Source organism: Ranitomeya variabilis, chromosome 2 (assembly GCF_051348905.1).
Source record: "Ranitomeya variabilis isolate aRanVar5 chromosome 2, aRanVar5.hap1, whole genome shotgun sequence".
Lineage (NCBI taxonomy): Eukaryota > Metazoa > Chordata > Amphibia > Anura > Dendrobatidae > Ranitomeya > Ranitomeya variabilis.
The window spans coordinates 34,170,926-34,186,705 of NC_135233.1; the positions used below are offsets into that span (position 1 = coordinate 34,170,926).

The following is a 15,780-nucleotide window of genomic DNA, read 5'->3' on the forward strand; positions in this document are numbered from 1 at the left end:
TACTAGAAAACTGGAAAAAATTCCAAGTGCGGTGAAATTGCCAAAAAAGTGCAATCCCACACTAGTTTTTTTGCTTGGCTTTTTTACTAGGTTCACTAAATGATAAAACTGACCTGCCATTATGATTCTCCAGGTCATTATGAGTTCAAAGACACCAAACATGTCTAGGTTCTTTTTTATCTAAGTGGTGAAAAAAAATTCCAAACTTTGCTAAAAAAAAAAAATTGTGCAATTTTCCGATATTTTCCATATGGAGGCTTAAACTAAGAGACCAGACCATCAAGATGCAACCATAAAAATGGGATCATGCTGCCTCATCAAATATATCATGAGCATCCCTTATGGCCATGTTGCGTGGTAATGGTCTATTATACATCGAACATTTTCTGGTCTCTTAGTTTAAGCCTCTATAGCACGCTATCACGTGTACTGACAACAAGCGATTTGTACACACTCTATGATAACAAGTAGTCCCTGGCATTGGTTACTTGTTTGGTTGTCCGTTTTGACAGATGCCGGTTACTTTTAACCAACAATCATACATTCCAAGGATCAAATCCAAATATATAAATCCAAATATAGCTATAACTCTAGAGGGCAAGAACTGACATATATTTTTATATGGGTACACCTCTATGGGACCATAGGGACAAACGGCATAGTGCAGACAAGGACGAATCTGCATATGACTATAACGGGTACCGTATGCATAGCCCATCCGCACTTTGTGGCAAGTGTGTACTCTAATAATTATTTTTATAAAAAGTGTGATATCGCTACACAAGTCTGCCAGGTGAACTTCACATAGGTCACAGGTTGTGACCTCCTAGCAGCGTCAGTACTTTTATATTTGTTGTGGTACTTTTGTCTTTCCCATTCTTGTGTTGGTATAGGATGGCACTTAAGTGTTTTCTTTTTTCTTTTTGTATTGTATTTTTTATATTATTGAGTAAAAGTTAAGTTTTACATATCCAATTGCTATTCTCTACTTGATTCGGGTTGGATTTTCTACCCTGCTATATATACTTGATTTTTTTTTATTGTTTTATTTTTAATGGGGTGAAAGGGGGGTGATTTGAATTTTTATAATTATTTTTTTTATACTTTTGCCATGCTTCAATAGCCTCCATGGGAGGCTAGAAGCTGCCACAACTTGATCGGCTTTGCTACATAGAGGCGATGCTCAGATCGCCTCTATGTAGCAGAATTACAGACTTGTTATGAGCACCGACCACAGTGTGGTGCTCATAGCAATCCGGCATCAACAACCATTGTGGTCTCAAGGAGACTTCTGGTTGTCATGCTGACCCACCGATGATCCCCGATCATGTGACGGGGTCAACGGTGCGCGCATTTCCGGCCGTATGGCCAGAAGCGCTTGTTAAATGCCGCTGTCAGAGCGGCATTTAACTAGTTAATAGGCGCGGGTGGATCGAGATTCCACCTGCGCCTATTGCAGGCACATGTCAGCTGTTCAAAACAGCTAACATGTCCCGGCTTTGATGCGGGCTCACCGCCGGAGCCCACATCAAAGCGGGGGATACTGCTATCGGACATACTATTCTGTCTGATGGCAGTAAGTTGTTGAACACTGCTTGACTGCGGTGTTTCAAGACTTGTGGAGCAGTCCCTTGCCTGCCCACCCCCACAGACACCAGAGTTACCCAGTGTTACCCATGTTTGCTCATCCACGTGTCAGTGATGAAATACACCTTGGAAGACATAGACTTTTTCAAGGAACGGATTATGTTGTCTGCGACATGCTGGTGAAGAGCAGGAACAGCTCTCCTAGGGAAGTAATGGCGACTGGGCAACTGGTACTGAGGGACTGCAACAGCCATTAGGTTTTGAAAACCGTCTTTTTCCACCAGGCGGAAAGGCAGCATTTCCGTGGCCAACAGGTTGGAGATGGTGGAGTTCAAGCTGTTAGCTTTCGCTTTTGTAGTAGGAAACATTCTTTTACATGACCACACCTGTGAGATTGAGGTGTGGCTGCTGTACTGAGAGAGGGTGGAGTAGGATGAACATGACAAACTGCTGGACTGTAAGTGAGCTGCAAGCGGAGATGTCATGGTTGAGAAAGATGTGGCGTGCTCGGTGAAACAAAAACAGCAGGAATATCCACTTCCGTAACAGCTGATGGGCTCTCACTCACCCCAACTGTAGGGGGTAAACAAGTGGAGGTTCTGTGGCCAGAGACCTGTGTGAGAACACTTGCCATGGTGACAGAGGAGGAAAAAGCAGCAGATGTGGTTGATGGGACAGCCGGTGGTTGGCAAGGCCTTCTGGTCTGCATTTTAGTGCAGTGAGAATCCCAGACTAACAAATGTTGACCATGCATATGCGGGTTCATGCATGTAGTAGTCAAATTATTGGAAATTTTGCCCCTACTGACTCTGAGTAGTTTTTTGCAAAGTTGGCAGATAACGTGACATGGGTCACCCTTTGCGGTCTCAAAAAAGGCCCAGACTAGGCAACCCTTGCCGCTCCTGCAAACTGCAGACTCGCGAATGCTGCTGGCTACAGCCAGAGTTGTGACTGTGAATGCAGTGATTGTCGTGGTTGCATCACTCCATGTCTGTGCAGCAAGTCACAACGTATCCTCTTCCTCCACCTCTTCTGCTGAGCTACTCAGCTGCATGCCTCTGGGGTCACACCAAGTGGGATCTACAACCTCGTCATCCTCTCTGTTCTCCCACTCCTCGCCCTGAAAGTCACCCTCCTTCTCTTCCTGTCCTGGAAGCACAGTTCAGTCCGCGTGCACCTCAGGTATCTGAATCTCATCATTATCACCTCCATCCACTCTAACGACTGCTGAAGAGGTTCTGAATTCTGCTCGGACACTACTTCATCCGGCCCCGGATCCAACTGAAATAAAAAGTGAGCATCAGTGCATATGCTTTCCTCTCTTGATTCTGTGAATCTTCGGAGCAGACCTCTGATTCCCATTGAAAAAAATGTGTGAAAAGCTCTGAAGACTCATCCATATGTGGTTCCACACAGTTTAGTTGGGTGATTGGGGTACCACCTTTGAGGATTGTATTGTATGTGATATTAAGCGGGAGGAAGAGGAGAGGCCACTTGATGCAGCGCTTGCCATCCACTGGAGCACATGCTCTTTCTGGCCCTCATCTGCAAGACTGTGTGGCTGCCAAAGAAAGGGAATCGAGTAGCCCATTCAGTAACAGATGTTGTCAGTTGTCTTTGGATAGGATGAGACGGTGTTTGTTCAGTTGAGCTTTCAGTTCTTCACCTGTTTCACAACCCTAGGCCCAGACCTGTCAGTGACCTGTCACTAAATTAACAATCAGTAGTTATTTGGTGAGATAGTGAGTCTGGACCACACTATTAGCACAAACGGTTTAGATTGTGAAATGTGGCCTGGTGCATGGCCCACACTATTAGCTCAAACAATTTCGATTCTGAAATGTGGCCTGGTCTCACTCTCTGGCCCACACTATTAGCTCAAACGATTTAGATGCTGGAAAGTCGATTTCACACAGGATCCTATCTATCTGAACTATCTGACTACTTGCAGTACCAACAGGAGCGACCTTTCTGCGCTGTTATACTGACAAAAGGGCACAAAAATAACATGCAGCATTAGTGGAAACTCGATCATTTACCGAACTTTGGCTGAATTTTGCAGATTTTTAGGGAACCTGCATGGGAATCCGAGCATTAATCCAAAAGTGCAACGTTCGTACAGAATTTGAAATCGGTGAACATTTTCCAAACAAGTTCGCTCATCTTTCCTGTCACCAGGTACCACTGTATTCATTCTGCTGGCGGTGATGGTGATGCAGGGGACGTCGGGACCAGAAACTCTGGGTGACTCAGACTCCATCCAGCAAATGAGACTATTATAGCTGGGTTGCCCAATCTAGGAGTATGGGTGTGTGTACTACCAGCAGCTAGAGTATTAAAGGGACTCTATCAGCACAGAATGACTGTTCAAGCCAAGTACAGGTGCTCGGTGCTCCATGGTGTGGCCAATGATTTTAAATACACCTTCCCACCTCCTTGTTTTCCCACAGTCACCACCTCTACCCTTCTTTAACAGTTCTGGCTTCAGAGAACCAGAGAAGAGAAAAGAAAGATGGAAACCAAGCAGGTAGGAGGATGTATATAAAATGTTTGGCTCCAGCATGAAGCACCGAGCGCCCGTACTTGGTTTGAACAGTCATCCTTTGCTGACAGTGTTCCATTAAGCTCCCTGCTTTGGCCAATAGGACAGCACCACACCCTAGTAATATGCCCAGCTTACTGCTGGGAGCTGCTAAATACAGTATCATTTGCCGGCTCTAGAGATCAGTACAGATCAGCTCCTGTTGGTTTTGTGCTTTTTCCAATTCAAGACCTTGGCTTGTTGCCTGAGTACTCTCCTGCTTTTGATTTTGTGCCTTCCGGCTCCTGCCAGCCTCCACCAGCAGCTGACTTCGTAACTCCAACCCCAGGGCCCCTTATGTTACTCCAGATCCCTGTACAATAGTTAAAGTGTGAAGACAAGAGCAACCTGTGGGATCTAGTAAAAGGTGTGGCTGGCGCTAAGCTTATCTGTGGCAGCCATTTTTAGAGCCACATTATAGTCCGTACAGGTTAAGTAGCATAGTGCATTTACAGCCCTTAGTAAGTACTTATGTAATGCATTGCTGGGACACCGGAAACCGCGAGCGCTATACGGTACGCTCCGCTAACACTTTAGACGCTCATCATTTTTTCGCAACAGTTTTCATCAATGTCACATTTATTTTAGGCATCAAGAACAAGCGAGTCAGTGGGGCAGAAGTGAAGCGTGGGAGGATGGCATCTGGCCCGCAGGCTGTCCTCATTTACCTAAACAATAGAACTTGTTAATTGGTTTGGTGGTGAAATGTCTTGGGATGTATAAAGCTGCGGCACAATGTCAGGTATATCACTCTCATTAAGTGCGTATTGACAGCCGCACATTAGCATAATGAATTGTGTACACACCTTCACCAAACATATGCCGCGAAACACGTAAAGTACAGAAGTCCTCTGAATCCTGCAGATGTAGCAGAGCCAAAATAGTCCTGTATAAAAACGCCAGTAATGCAAAAGGACAAACGGCTCTGCTACATCGGAGACACTCGGCGCTCGTGTATCTGAACAGCTCAGCCGTGAGTGTGATGCATTTCTACATTCAGCTCTGCTACATTTACAAGCTTTTGCAAGTTTAGCTCTGCTACATCTGACATAGTGAGTTCTGCAACAGCCGACGAGTTCAGTGTTGACATATCTGTACCATGAGATCCGTGCAACTCTAGTACATCTGCTCAGCATTAGGCAAAGTCAGCTCTGCAGCGGGAGACAAGTTTAGCTCTGCTGCATACAAGTATGCAGTAATACATCGGACACGTTCAACTTTGCTCTTCTAGACAAACTCATCTCTACGACACCCGACGTGTTCATCTGGCTCTGCTGCAGTGAATCTGAATTTGTTGCTCTGGACAAACTCAGCTCTGATCATCGTTTCTTGCCATTTATTTGTATGACAATCTTAGCTATGCTACAACTGACAAACCCATTACTGCTACATGGGACAATTTCAGCACTTCGATGTCTGAGAAAGTCGGTCTGACAATATTTGACAATCTCAGCTCTGACTAAATCAGACAAATTCCGAGAGCCTACACCTGACAAACTCACCTCTGTCACATCCCGCGAACCCAGCACTGCTGCACCTATCAAACTCAGCCTAGCAACATGTAACAAACCCATGAAACAAACTCAGCGCCTCTACCCCTGATAAACTCAATTCTTTCATATCTTGCAAACCCAGCACTGCTGCAACTGTCACACTCAGTCTTGCAGCATCTAACTAACCAATCTCTGCTACATGAGGTGAACTCAGCATGTCTACTGACAAACACATTCCTCTTACATCCTGCAAACCCAGCACTGCTATGCCGGCAAACTTAGTATTGCACCATATAACAAACCCAGCTCTGCTACACGAGGCAAACTCAGCCCTTCCTATATCTGACAAACTTCTGTAAAATCTTGCAAAACTCACCACTGCTGCACCTATCGAACTCAGTCTGGCAACATATAACAAACCCAGCACTGCTGCACCAGTCACACTAGCCTTGCAGCATATAAATGAACAATCTCACCATGTCTATACCTGACAAACTCATTCCTCTTACACCTTGCAAACCCATAAAAAACCTACAAGAAACAAAATGAGCAAAAACCCTGCTGTAACTAAATAAGTAAAAAACAAAAGTGTATTTAAATAACACAGGGTTCTTAGTAATATTGTTTTTAATTAAAAATAGCATAAAAGCCATCCCACAGTCGACAAGGTGACCCTGATCAGGACGGTCCTACGCTGTCTAATATTAAAAACCTTACCAAGCTCAATTTTTGTGTTTTTTCTTTGTAGTTTTGCATTCTGTGAAAGCCGGTGTGTGGCCTCCCTTTCCTGAGCTGGAAATTACATTTAGGCTGGGGTCACACTTGCAAGTTCAATGCGAGAAACTCGCGAGAGTCTCTCGCATCAATACCCGGCACTGCCGCCGGCACTCAGACCAAAGCGTGCAGGCATACACTCCGCTCCCGAGTGCCGGGTATTAATGCTTGAGTTTCTCGCTTTGAACTCAGAAGTGTGACCCCGGCTTTAAAAGCTTCCCTAGACTGGTGTCCACTGGTTGGCCAATGTGAACATGTGTTTATGTGCTGCATGTATACCAACTCAAACCAAGCTCAATTTTTGTTTTTTTCTGTGTATTTTTGCATTCTGTGCAAGCCGGGGTGTGTGGCCTCCCTTTCCTGAGCTGGAAATTACATTTCCACAAGTTGGGACCTGGTCCTTTTGTCTGCCCTTATTCACACACTGAGGTCAACTCTGACACTTGGTAAGGTTTTTAATATTAGATAGCGTAGGACCATCCCGATCAGAGTCACCTTGTTGACGGTGGGATGGCTTTTATGCTATTTTAGTTCAAAAACAGTATTACTAAGAACTCTATGTTATTTAAATGCACTTTTGCTTTTTACTTATTTAGTTACAGCAGGGTTTTTGCTCATTTTGTTTCTTTTGTAGGTTTTGTATGCTTTATGGCCAATATGGACATGTGTTTATGTGCTGCATGTATAGCAACTTAATCCAAGCTCAATTTTTGTGTGTTTTATCCTGCAAACCCAGCACTGCTATGCCTGCCAAACTTACTATTGAACAATATAACAAACCTAGTTCTGCTACATGAGACAGGCTCATTACTCTTACATCTTGCAAACTTAGCACTACTATGCCGACTAAATTCAGTATAGCGCCATATAACAAACCTAGCACTGCTACATGAGACAAAGTCAGCCCCTCCTACATCTGACAAACTTCTGCCACATCTTGCAATCTCAGCACTGCTGCACCACTCACACTCAGTCTGGCAACATATAACAAACCCAGCACTGCTGCATGTGTCAAATGAAGTCTTGCAACATTTAACAAACACAGCTCTGCTACATGAGACAAACTCAGGGCTTCTACACCTGAGCAGCTCAGCACTACTATACCTGACTAACTCACTTCTTTCATATCTTGCAAATCCAGCACTGCTGCATTTGTCAAACTCAGTCTTGCAACGCAACATCTAATAAACCCGGCCGGCACTGCTACATGCGGCAAACTTAGCACTGCTAGACCTGACAAACACAGCTCTGCTATATGGGTAGATTCCCATTAAACTACAGACATGACAGGGAGGCCAGAACGACGAGCCTTTGCTGTCAGGCGGTCAGCTTTCCTCCGATGCTGTACGCAGGCGGCCGCGCTATCAGCCCGCACACCGAGAAACGGCTTAATTGAAGTAGAAGTTGTGTTTTTGTGATATCGTCTCAAGTCGTCATGTCCCATCCAGCCGGCTGCTTTGTCTCTGTCAGTACGGGGGTCCCTGTAGCCTTCCGAGCTGTCAGGGAATCGCAGCGTGCACTAACCTGCTCGGTACTGACGAGGTAATGCAGCTTCCTAGCCCGCTGTTCTTTCACACGCTCCGCACTCTCCGCAGATTTTTTCAGTTTTTCTTTATTTCTCATTTCGGAGTATTCCTCCAATTCCTTCCTGCAAGACATAACGTAGGAAATAATACAAATGAATAAATAAATAAAACAATCATAGAAAATGACATTAGATATACAGTATGTGCGTGACTGTGTATAGTATATATACAAACACACAACATTCTAAAATGAAACATGGTAACAATAACACAAATAGTACAAATACAAATAACACATAATATAAGGCAATAACACATTAAAACAGTGAGCACGAAAAGTGTAAAATAGTGCTAAAGTTTAAAAATATAAAAAAGTGCTAAAGTAGAAAGTGCAAAAACAGTGCTAATGTGGAAAAGTGCAAAAAAGTGCTAAAGTGGAAAAATGTAAAAAAGTGCTAAAGTGGAAAAGTGCAAAAAAAGTGCTAAAGTGGAAAAGTGCAAAAAAAGTGCTAAAGTGGAAAATTGTAAAAAAAGTGCTAAAGTGGAAAAGTGCAAAAAAAGTGCTAAAGTGGAAAATTGTAAAAAAAAGTGCTAAAGTGGAAAAGTACAAAAAAAAAGTGCTAAAGTGGAAAAGTGCAAAAAAAGTGCTAAAGTGGAAAATTGTAAAAAAAAGTGATAAAGTGGAAAAGTGCAAAAAAGTGCTAAAGTGGAAAAATGTAAAAAAGTGCTAAAGTGGAAATGTGCAAAAAAAAAAAAGTGCTAAAGTGGAAAAGTGCAAAAAAATTGCTAAAGTGGAAAGTGCTAAAGTTGAAAAGTGCAAAAAAATTGCTAAAGTGGAAAGTGCTAAAGTGTAAAAGTGCAATTGTACTGAGTTTCTGGTGAATAAAACTAACTAATTAAACATGCACTATAGACAAATCACACATATAATCTGCACCCAAAACAGCAGAAAAACACACAAAAAGCAGCAAAAGTTGCAGTTACAAAAGTTACAAAAAAAGTTACAAGAAAGTAGATTTTGCCTGCAGAAAAAAAATGCGGCAGAAAATCAACATCTGAACACATATTACAGTATTTGCAATAAAAAATCAGTGCGCCAAAAATATGTCTCTTAGCTGGAAAAATGTGTGTAAAATGCACATTTTTTTACGCTTCTTTTTAAAAAAAAAAAAAAAAAAAAGTTGCAAAAAAACTGAAAGAATTAACTTTCTATATAAAACTGCTTCAAATCTGCAAGGAAATAATAAGCAGCGTGTGCAGGAGATTTCAGAAATCTCATTCATTTTGCAGAACTTTTGGTGCAGAAATTTCAGCTGTAAATACCGTACCTAAGGTGTGTACATACCCTTACATGTTCTCCGTATTTGGGATAATATTTTGGGGATTTGTATATAATACACATTTAAATATTGAAATGGAAGTATTATACCTTTTGTCATTCATAAATAATATAATAAAGAGTATTAATAACTTTTTGTTGGCTAAAAATAATTTTTACAATTGGGACTTCACTGTCAGGTTTGCCTCCTGTAGTTTTTCCATTGCGTTGTCTATTGTTGACTGCAGAATGAGTTAACTGGGAATGTGTCAGTGAGTTGTTCTGGGGGACTTTCTAACGCTTTCTTCTGCATTTTTCTGAGGCTCCTCTGTGCTTAAGTTCAGCTCAACCTAATGATCCAGCTTGGATGAGCTCGGTGGAGCTATTTGCACACGTAGTCTTTTTGCAGAGTTTTCGAAGCAACAACTGGCTATGTGCACACAACGTCTTTAAACTTACGTGAATGCAACAAGTTTTTCAAGAAGACGACTCTTCAGGAAACCAAAGTGTTTTTTTCTTTTTTTTTTTTTTTACCTTTTCCAATGTTTATTTTTTTAGCCAGAGATTTTTGGGAAGGTTTTTGGGATGTCTTTTATTTTACCATTGTTTTACAACCATTCTTTTCCACTCCATTAGACAATGAAGACACCGTTAGTGGTTTGTGGCTATGTGCACAGAGTCTTTTTGCTGAAGTTTTTTTTTTTTTTTTTAGCAAAAACTGCGCAGGACTTCAAAGGGCTTGTTCACACTATCCTTTTTTTTGCTGCGGATTTTTCAGCTGCGGATTTGGAAAACCCGCAGTGCAAAACCGCGGTGGTTTTCACTGCGGTTTTGGGTGCGGTTTCTACTGCGGATTCCACTGCGGGTTTCCAACTGCACTTTCCTATTGGTGCAGGTGGAAAACGGCTGCGGAATCCGCAGAAAGAATTGACATGCTACTTCTTTTTTTCCGCAGAAAATCCGCGCTGATTTTCAAGCGGAAAAACGCAAAGTGGGCACAGCGGTTTTTGTTTTCCATAGGGTAACATTGTACTGTACCCTGCATGGAAAACGGCTGCGGATCCGCAGCTGCAAATCCGCTGCGGATCCGCAGCAAAAACCGCAAAGTGTGAACATAGCCTAAGTTTTTGAGGAGTTTTGCATTTTTTGAGCAGAATTTGGAGAGTTTTCTCTTAAGTTAACTCCTCGAAAAATCTCTGTGTGCACAAAGCCACTTTTAACACAAAAAAATATTTCTGTCCAGTAGGTCAGTGTAGGATAAACGTCATTAATTACAGTTTGCCAGAGGTAACAGAAACCTCCCGCCATCTAAAGACCATAATGGTTTATATGGATTTCATGGTGCGGCCGCTACCTAACTCCCTTCAAAGTAATCACGCACATAAGACCAGTGTTATCCCCTGCAGACTGTGAGCCCTCGCGGGCAGGGTCCTCCCTCCTTATGTACCCGTATGCCTTTTTTTTGCTCATGTCTATTGTACTTGTCTATATTTGCCCCCTTTTTCACTTGTAAAGTGCCATGGAATAAATGGCGCTATAAAAATGTATAATAATAATAATTTAAAATGGCCCTAAAGTCTCCCCGACATGTTTCACCAGAGACCTGGCTTCATCAGGGGATAGAGGCATTTAGTAAACAGTAATCGTGCCCCATTGTGAAGCGTTCCGTCGTATGACGCCCCACGGAGCCCTAGGGTTCCACACTATGAGGCCGTAGGGAACTCCGTGTGCCACCATGCCGTCTCCTGAATAAATATAACACAAGAATAACAACGTACTAATCACAATACCACAACGTTGAGGAAACTTCTTTGCAGCGAGAAGAAAGTCGGTGAAGTTTCCCAGACAACACAGAATTTGCTACGGGGCAGAATGGGCAGAGGAGCTCGGGTCAATTAACATCCCTCAGATTTGTTCCTCGGAAACAGCTCGTCTAATTAACCTTTGCTTGAAACACTGGAACCTCGCCCATTGATGCGTATAGATTTAATTAAGTGTTAATACCCGATGGCCGGGTCTTTACCATGAGTTACGGACTGCGGGTGTACAGTAGTTACTCGCCCTAAGCCAAGATGAGATTTCACGGAATGATTTGCCCTTCAGAGAGATTAGTTGTACAACGCTTTCAAAAGAGTGTGTTTAATGCTGTAGCCTTCTGCGGGAACCGGCAGCGAAATTTATATCACAGAGATCAGCATCTGTTGGATCCAAACAAGTGGCAAGTGAAGTCTCTTCTGTGGAGCTACGAGAGGTACAAAGGAAACTTTGGGGAATTCGGTGCGATACCAAACGATCTGCGGTATTTAGGATCGATCACTTTGTGATCCGTGGGAATCCGAACTGTTCCGGCACACTCACAATCATTCGCTGCATGGGGGACTGACGTAGAGATCCATTCACCACCGTAGGGGCGAGTGGTCAAGAGACACAATGTGTCGCTAAAACCTGATGATGTGACGGGAGGCTGTCCTGACTCATCTCTGATGAGAGAAGATCAGGGGGAAAAAAGATCAGGCACTTCGTATTTGAACTTATATTATATATCTCTTTATTAGTGATGAGCGAACGTGCTGGGATAAGAGTATGGCCGGACGGTGCGGATGAAAACCAGAGATCTTCGTCGGCCACACGTGTCCAAGTTTCGTCTGATGTGTAGACCAAACTCACAATCCAATGAATGGGTCCATGATGTGAGCGGAATGCACACTGGCACCATCATGCAGACTTCACGTTGTGCAGTTTCAGAGGAAAAATACAATCGAAAGAGGGAACAGGACTACACATCTCGGATGACTGGTCGGAGTCAGGTCCGCTGCGGCTTCTCCGTACCTCACTCCTCCAGACTGAGAGCTTTCTCCCTTGGTCAGTCATGTGGAGCAGGGTGGGAGAAGCCACCAGGGACCTGACTCTTGGACTTCTCATCTGAAACGAATAGTCCCATGGCGTCTTTCGAATGTATTTTTCCTTTGAAACAACCCAACATGAAATATCCTCCCTGGCCGTTATGATTTTACTAAAATGTTGCTGCATTTCAGAGTTAGGCGGGGGTCATAGGACCATATTCTCTCTAATCTGAGAAATTGGGGCCGATTATGCCAATCACATTCTGATCAAACTCTGATCGGAGTTTGACCAAAGCGTGATCCGATTTTCTTGGATGTGGAGAAGAAAAATAATATGTCTCCATTCTGACAGTCCGCAAACATCAGACCACCCTTGGATGTCATCTGAGTGTGGTCCGCTTTCTTCTACAGACCCGAACATGTGAAAAGCCGCGTGCGATCTGATAATCGGATGCAACTCGTGCCTGAAGTTAATCGGTGTACACGGCCCCATAAAATATTATGAAGACAGGGGATAGCCTTCAAAACCATGGATAGCACTTGTCTGATTTTTACTGTCTGGCGCATGAGCCCTAACACACCCGGTTACAATAATTCAGCCAGACGTTTATTCATGCGGATGTGGTCCTGGCTGGACCAACCTCCTGTCAGGTGCCCTTCAAAATCTGCAGCATTGTTAGTGTGCATTCTTACTGCAGAATCCATATGTAACCCATGCAGCTTTCGTGGCAGATTTGCTGCAGTGTGATACAGCATCAGCTAGCTAAATGAGACTTCAACAAATGTCATCTACACATTGCAGAAAAGTCATGTGCGGAAAATCCAAAATCAATACAAAATCCAAAAGAAAAACCTGGTTTACTGCTCAGCAGGTGAGAAATTGCAAAAGTGCCAGTGCAGAGGGGTCCACCAGATGATTGCCCGTTCCTCCGATGGGCCAGTCCGACTCTTGGTGCAAGCCTCAAGACAAATATCCATTTGTACAAAAAAATGTATAATCCAGGAAATCTTGAAAAAGGATCAAAACTGTGTTTTGTTTTTAGCGTAAAGTTCTCATGCAAAAGTAGGTGTCTCCATGTTTACAGACAAAAAACAAATCCTGTGTGTATCCCGATACTACAATCAGGAACTTCCTCCCTTCTGTCAGGAATAAATCCTCCTTACAGGAAACCCAGGAGGTGGCATTGGTATCGTCTCTATTTCAATGTTTGTATCAGTAATTGTAAAGACTTCAGTACACTTCTTTCTACATTATTGGTCCATGGTTTGGCGTTCCCTATCTATCTAGGTTCGAGAAGCTATCATGTTTGTAGGGTTTGTACCCTGACGACAACCTCTGTCCATAAGCCCTAACAGTGAGAAAGAGATATGTCAGTCGGGTCATGGCATCGCCAGGCAAAGTCAGCTGAGTGCTGGCCGCGACTTTAAAGGCATCGATCGTCTATATACACTGCTCAAAAAAAAATAAAGGGAACACTTAAACAACAGAATCTAACTCCAAGTAACTAAAACTTCTGTGAAATCAAACTGTCCACTTAGGAAGCAACACTGATTGACAATCAATTTCACATGCTGTTGTGCAAATGGAATACACAACAGATGGAAATTATTGGCAATTATCAATATGCAAATTGACTCTCCAGAGAAAAAGAGGACTTGAACTCTATAGCGCCACCTATTGGAAGGAGATAGGTGGCGCTATAGAGTTCAAGTCCTCTTTTTCTCTGAAGAGGCAATTTGCATATTAAATTTCCCAAAGCATTGCACGGCGAATAAGCCTCCTTACCTTGCCAAGCCAGAGATGGTATATCACTCTCCACAAGGAGAAACCTTGGCAATAATCAAGACACACTCAATAAAGGAGTGGTTCTGCAGGTGGGGACCACAGACCACATCTCAGTACCAATGCTTTCTGGCTGATGTTCTGGTCACTTTTGAATGTTGGCTGTGCTTTCACACTCGTGGTAGATATCCTTGGTATATCTTTCTGTGGAAACTTCCTGAAGAAGAAGCCATGATCTTCGAAACGCGTTGAATAAACCACCCGAACATCTTATAACTATATCTGGATCCATCATTTGTCGCAGCAGCGCGGATTTTATTCACATTCATCTATTATAACGGTTCTAAGAGGTCGCAGTGCCGACCTGTGGATCTGCAGCAGCTGACAACTACACGCTTTTACTGGGTACCACCAGGTGAGCAGTTCTCTCATAATTGATTGGAAACAATCCTGGGGATAAGCCCCTATTTGCGCTTTTTTTGCCTCCTACCTTTCTATACTAGCAATTCACACTCGTGGTAGCATGAGGCGGACTCTACAACCCACACAAGTGGCTCAGGTAGTGCAGCTCATCCAGGATGGCACATCAATGCTGTTTGCTGTGTCTGTCAGCGTAGTGTCCAGAGGCTGGAGGCGCTACCAGGAGACAGGCCAGTACACCAGGAGACATGGAGGGGGCCGCAGGAGGGCAACAACCCAGCAGCAAGACTGCTACCTCCACCTTTGTGCAAGGAGGAACAGGAGGAGCACTGCCAGAGCCCTGCAAAATGACCTCCAGCAGGCCACAAATGTGCATGTGTCTGCACAAACAGTTAGAAACCAACTCCATGAGGATGGTCTGAGTGCCCGACGTCCACAGATGGGGGTTGTGTTCACAGCCCAACACCGTGCAGGAGGCTTGCCATTTGCCACAGAACACCAGGATTGGCAAATTCGCCACTGGCGCCCTGTGCTCTTCACAGATGAAAGCAGGTTCACACTGAGCACATGTGACAGACATGACAGAGTCTGGAGGCGCCGTGGAGAGCGATCTGCTGCCTGCAACATCCTTCAGCATGACCTGTTTGGCAGTGGGTCAGTAACGATGTGGGGTGACATTTCTTTGGAAGGACGCACAGCCCTCCATGTGCTCGCCAGAGGTAGCCTGACTGCCTTAGGTACCGAGATGAGATCCTCAGACCCCTTGTGAGACCATATGCTGGTGCGGTTGCCCTGGGTTCCTCCTAATGCAGGACAATTCCAGACCTCATGTGGCTGGAGTGTGTCAGCAGTTCCTGCAAGATGAAGGCATTGAAGCTATGGACTGGCCCGCCTGTTCCCCAGACCTGAATTCGATTGAGCACATCATGTCTCGCACCAAGCACCACAGACTTTCCAGGAGTTGGCGGATGCTTTAGTCCAGGTCTGGGAGAAAATGCCTCAGGAGACTATCCGCCACCTCATCAGGCATTGTAGGGAGATTACACAGGCATGTGGAGGCCACACACAATACTGAGCATCATTTCCTTGTCTTGAGGCATTTCCACTGAAGTTGGATCAGCCTGTAACTTCGTTTTCCACTTTGATTTTGAGTATCATTCCAACTCCAGACCTCCGTGGGATATTAGCTGTGATTTTCGTTGATCATTTTCAGGTTTTATTGTTCTCAACATATTCCACTATGTAAGGAATAAAGATTTACAAATGGAATATTTCATTCAGTGATGTCTAGGATGTGGGATTTTAGTGTTCCCTTTATTTTTTTGAGCAGTATATATATATATATATATATATATATATATATATATATATATATATATATATATATATATATATACACACACACGCACACACACCTATACTATGTGTAGACATTTATTCTATTTTAACCTGTCA

The 15,780-nt window shown here is 43.6% G+C and overlaps 1 protein-coding gene across 1 annotated transcript in view; it reads right to left on the reverse strand.

Annotated features, from left to right (window-relative positions):
• SPATA17 (spermatogenesis associated 17) overlaps nt 1-15,780 on the reverse strand; it is a 273,405-nt gene that overhangs the window by 118,689 nt on the left and 138,936 nt on the right. The window contains exon 6 of the mRNA XM_077282262.1: nt 7,960-8,083. Within this exon, the coding sequence (XP_077138377.1) occupies nt 7,960-8,083 (124 nt within the window). The remainder of the gene's footprint in view (nt 1-7,959; nt 8,084-15,780) is intronic.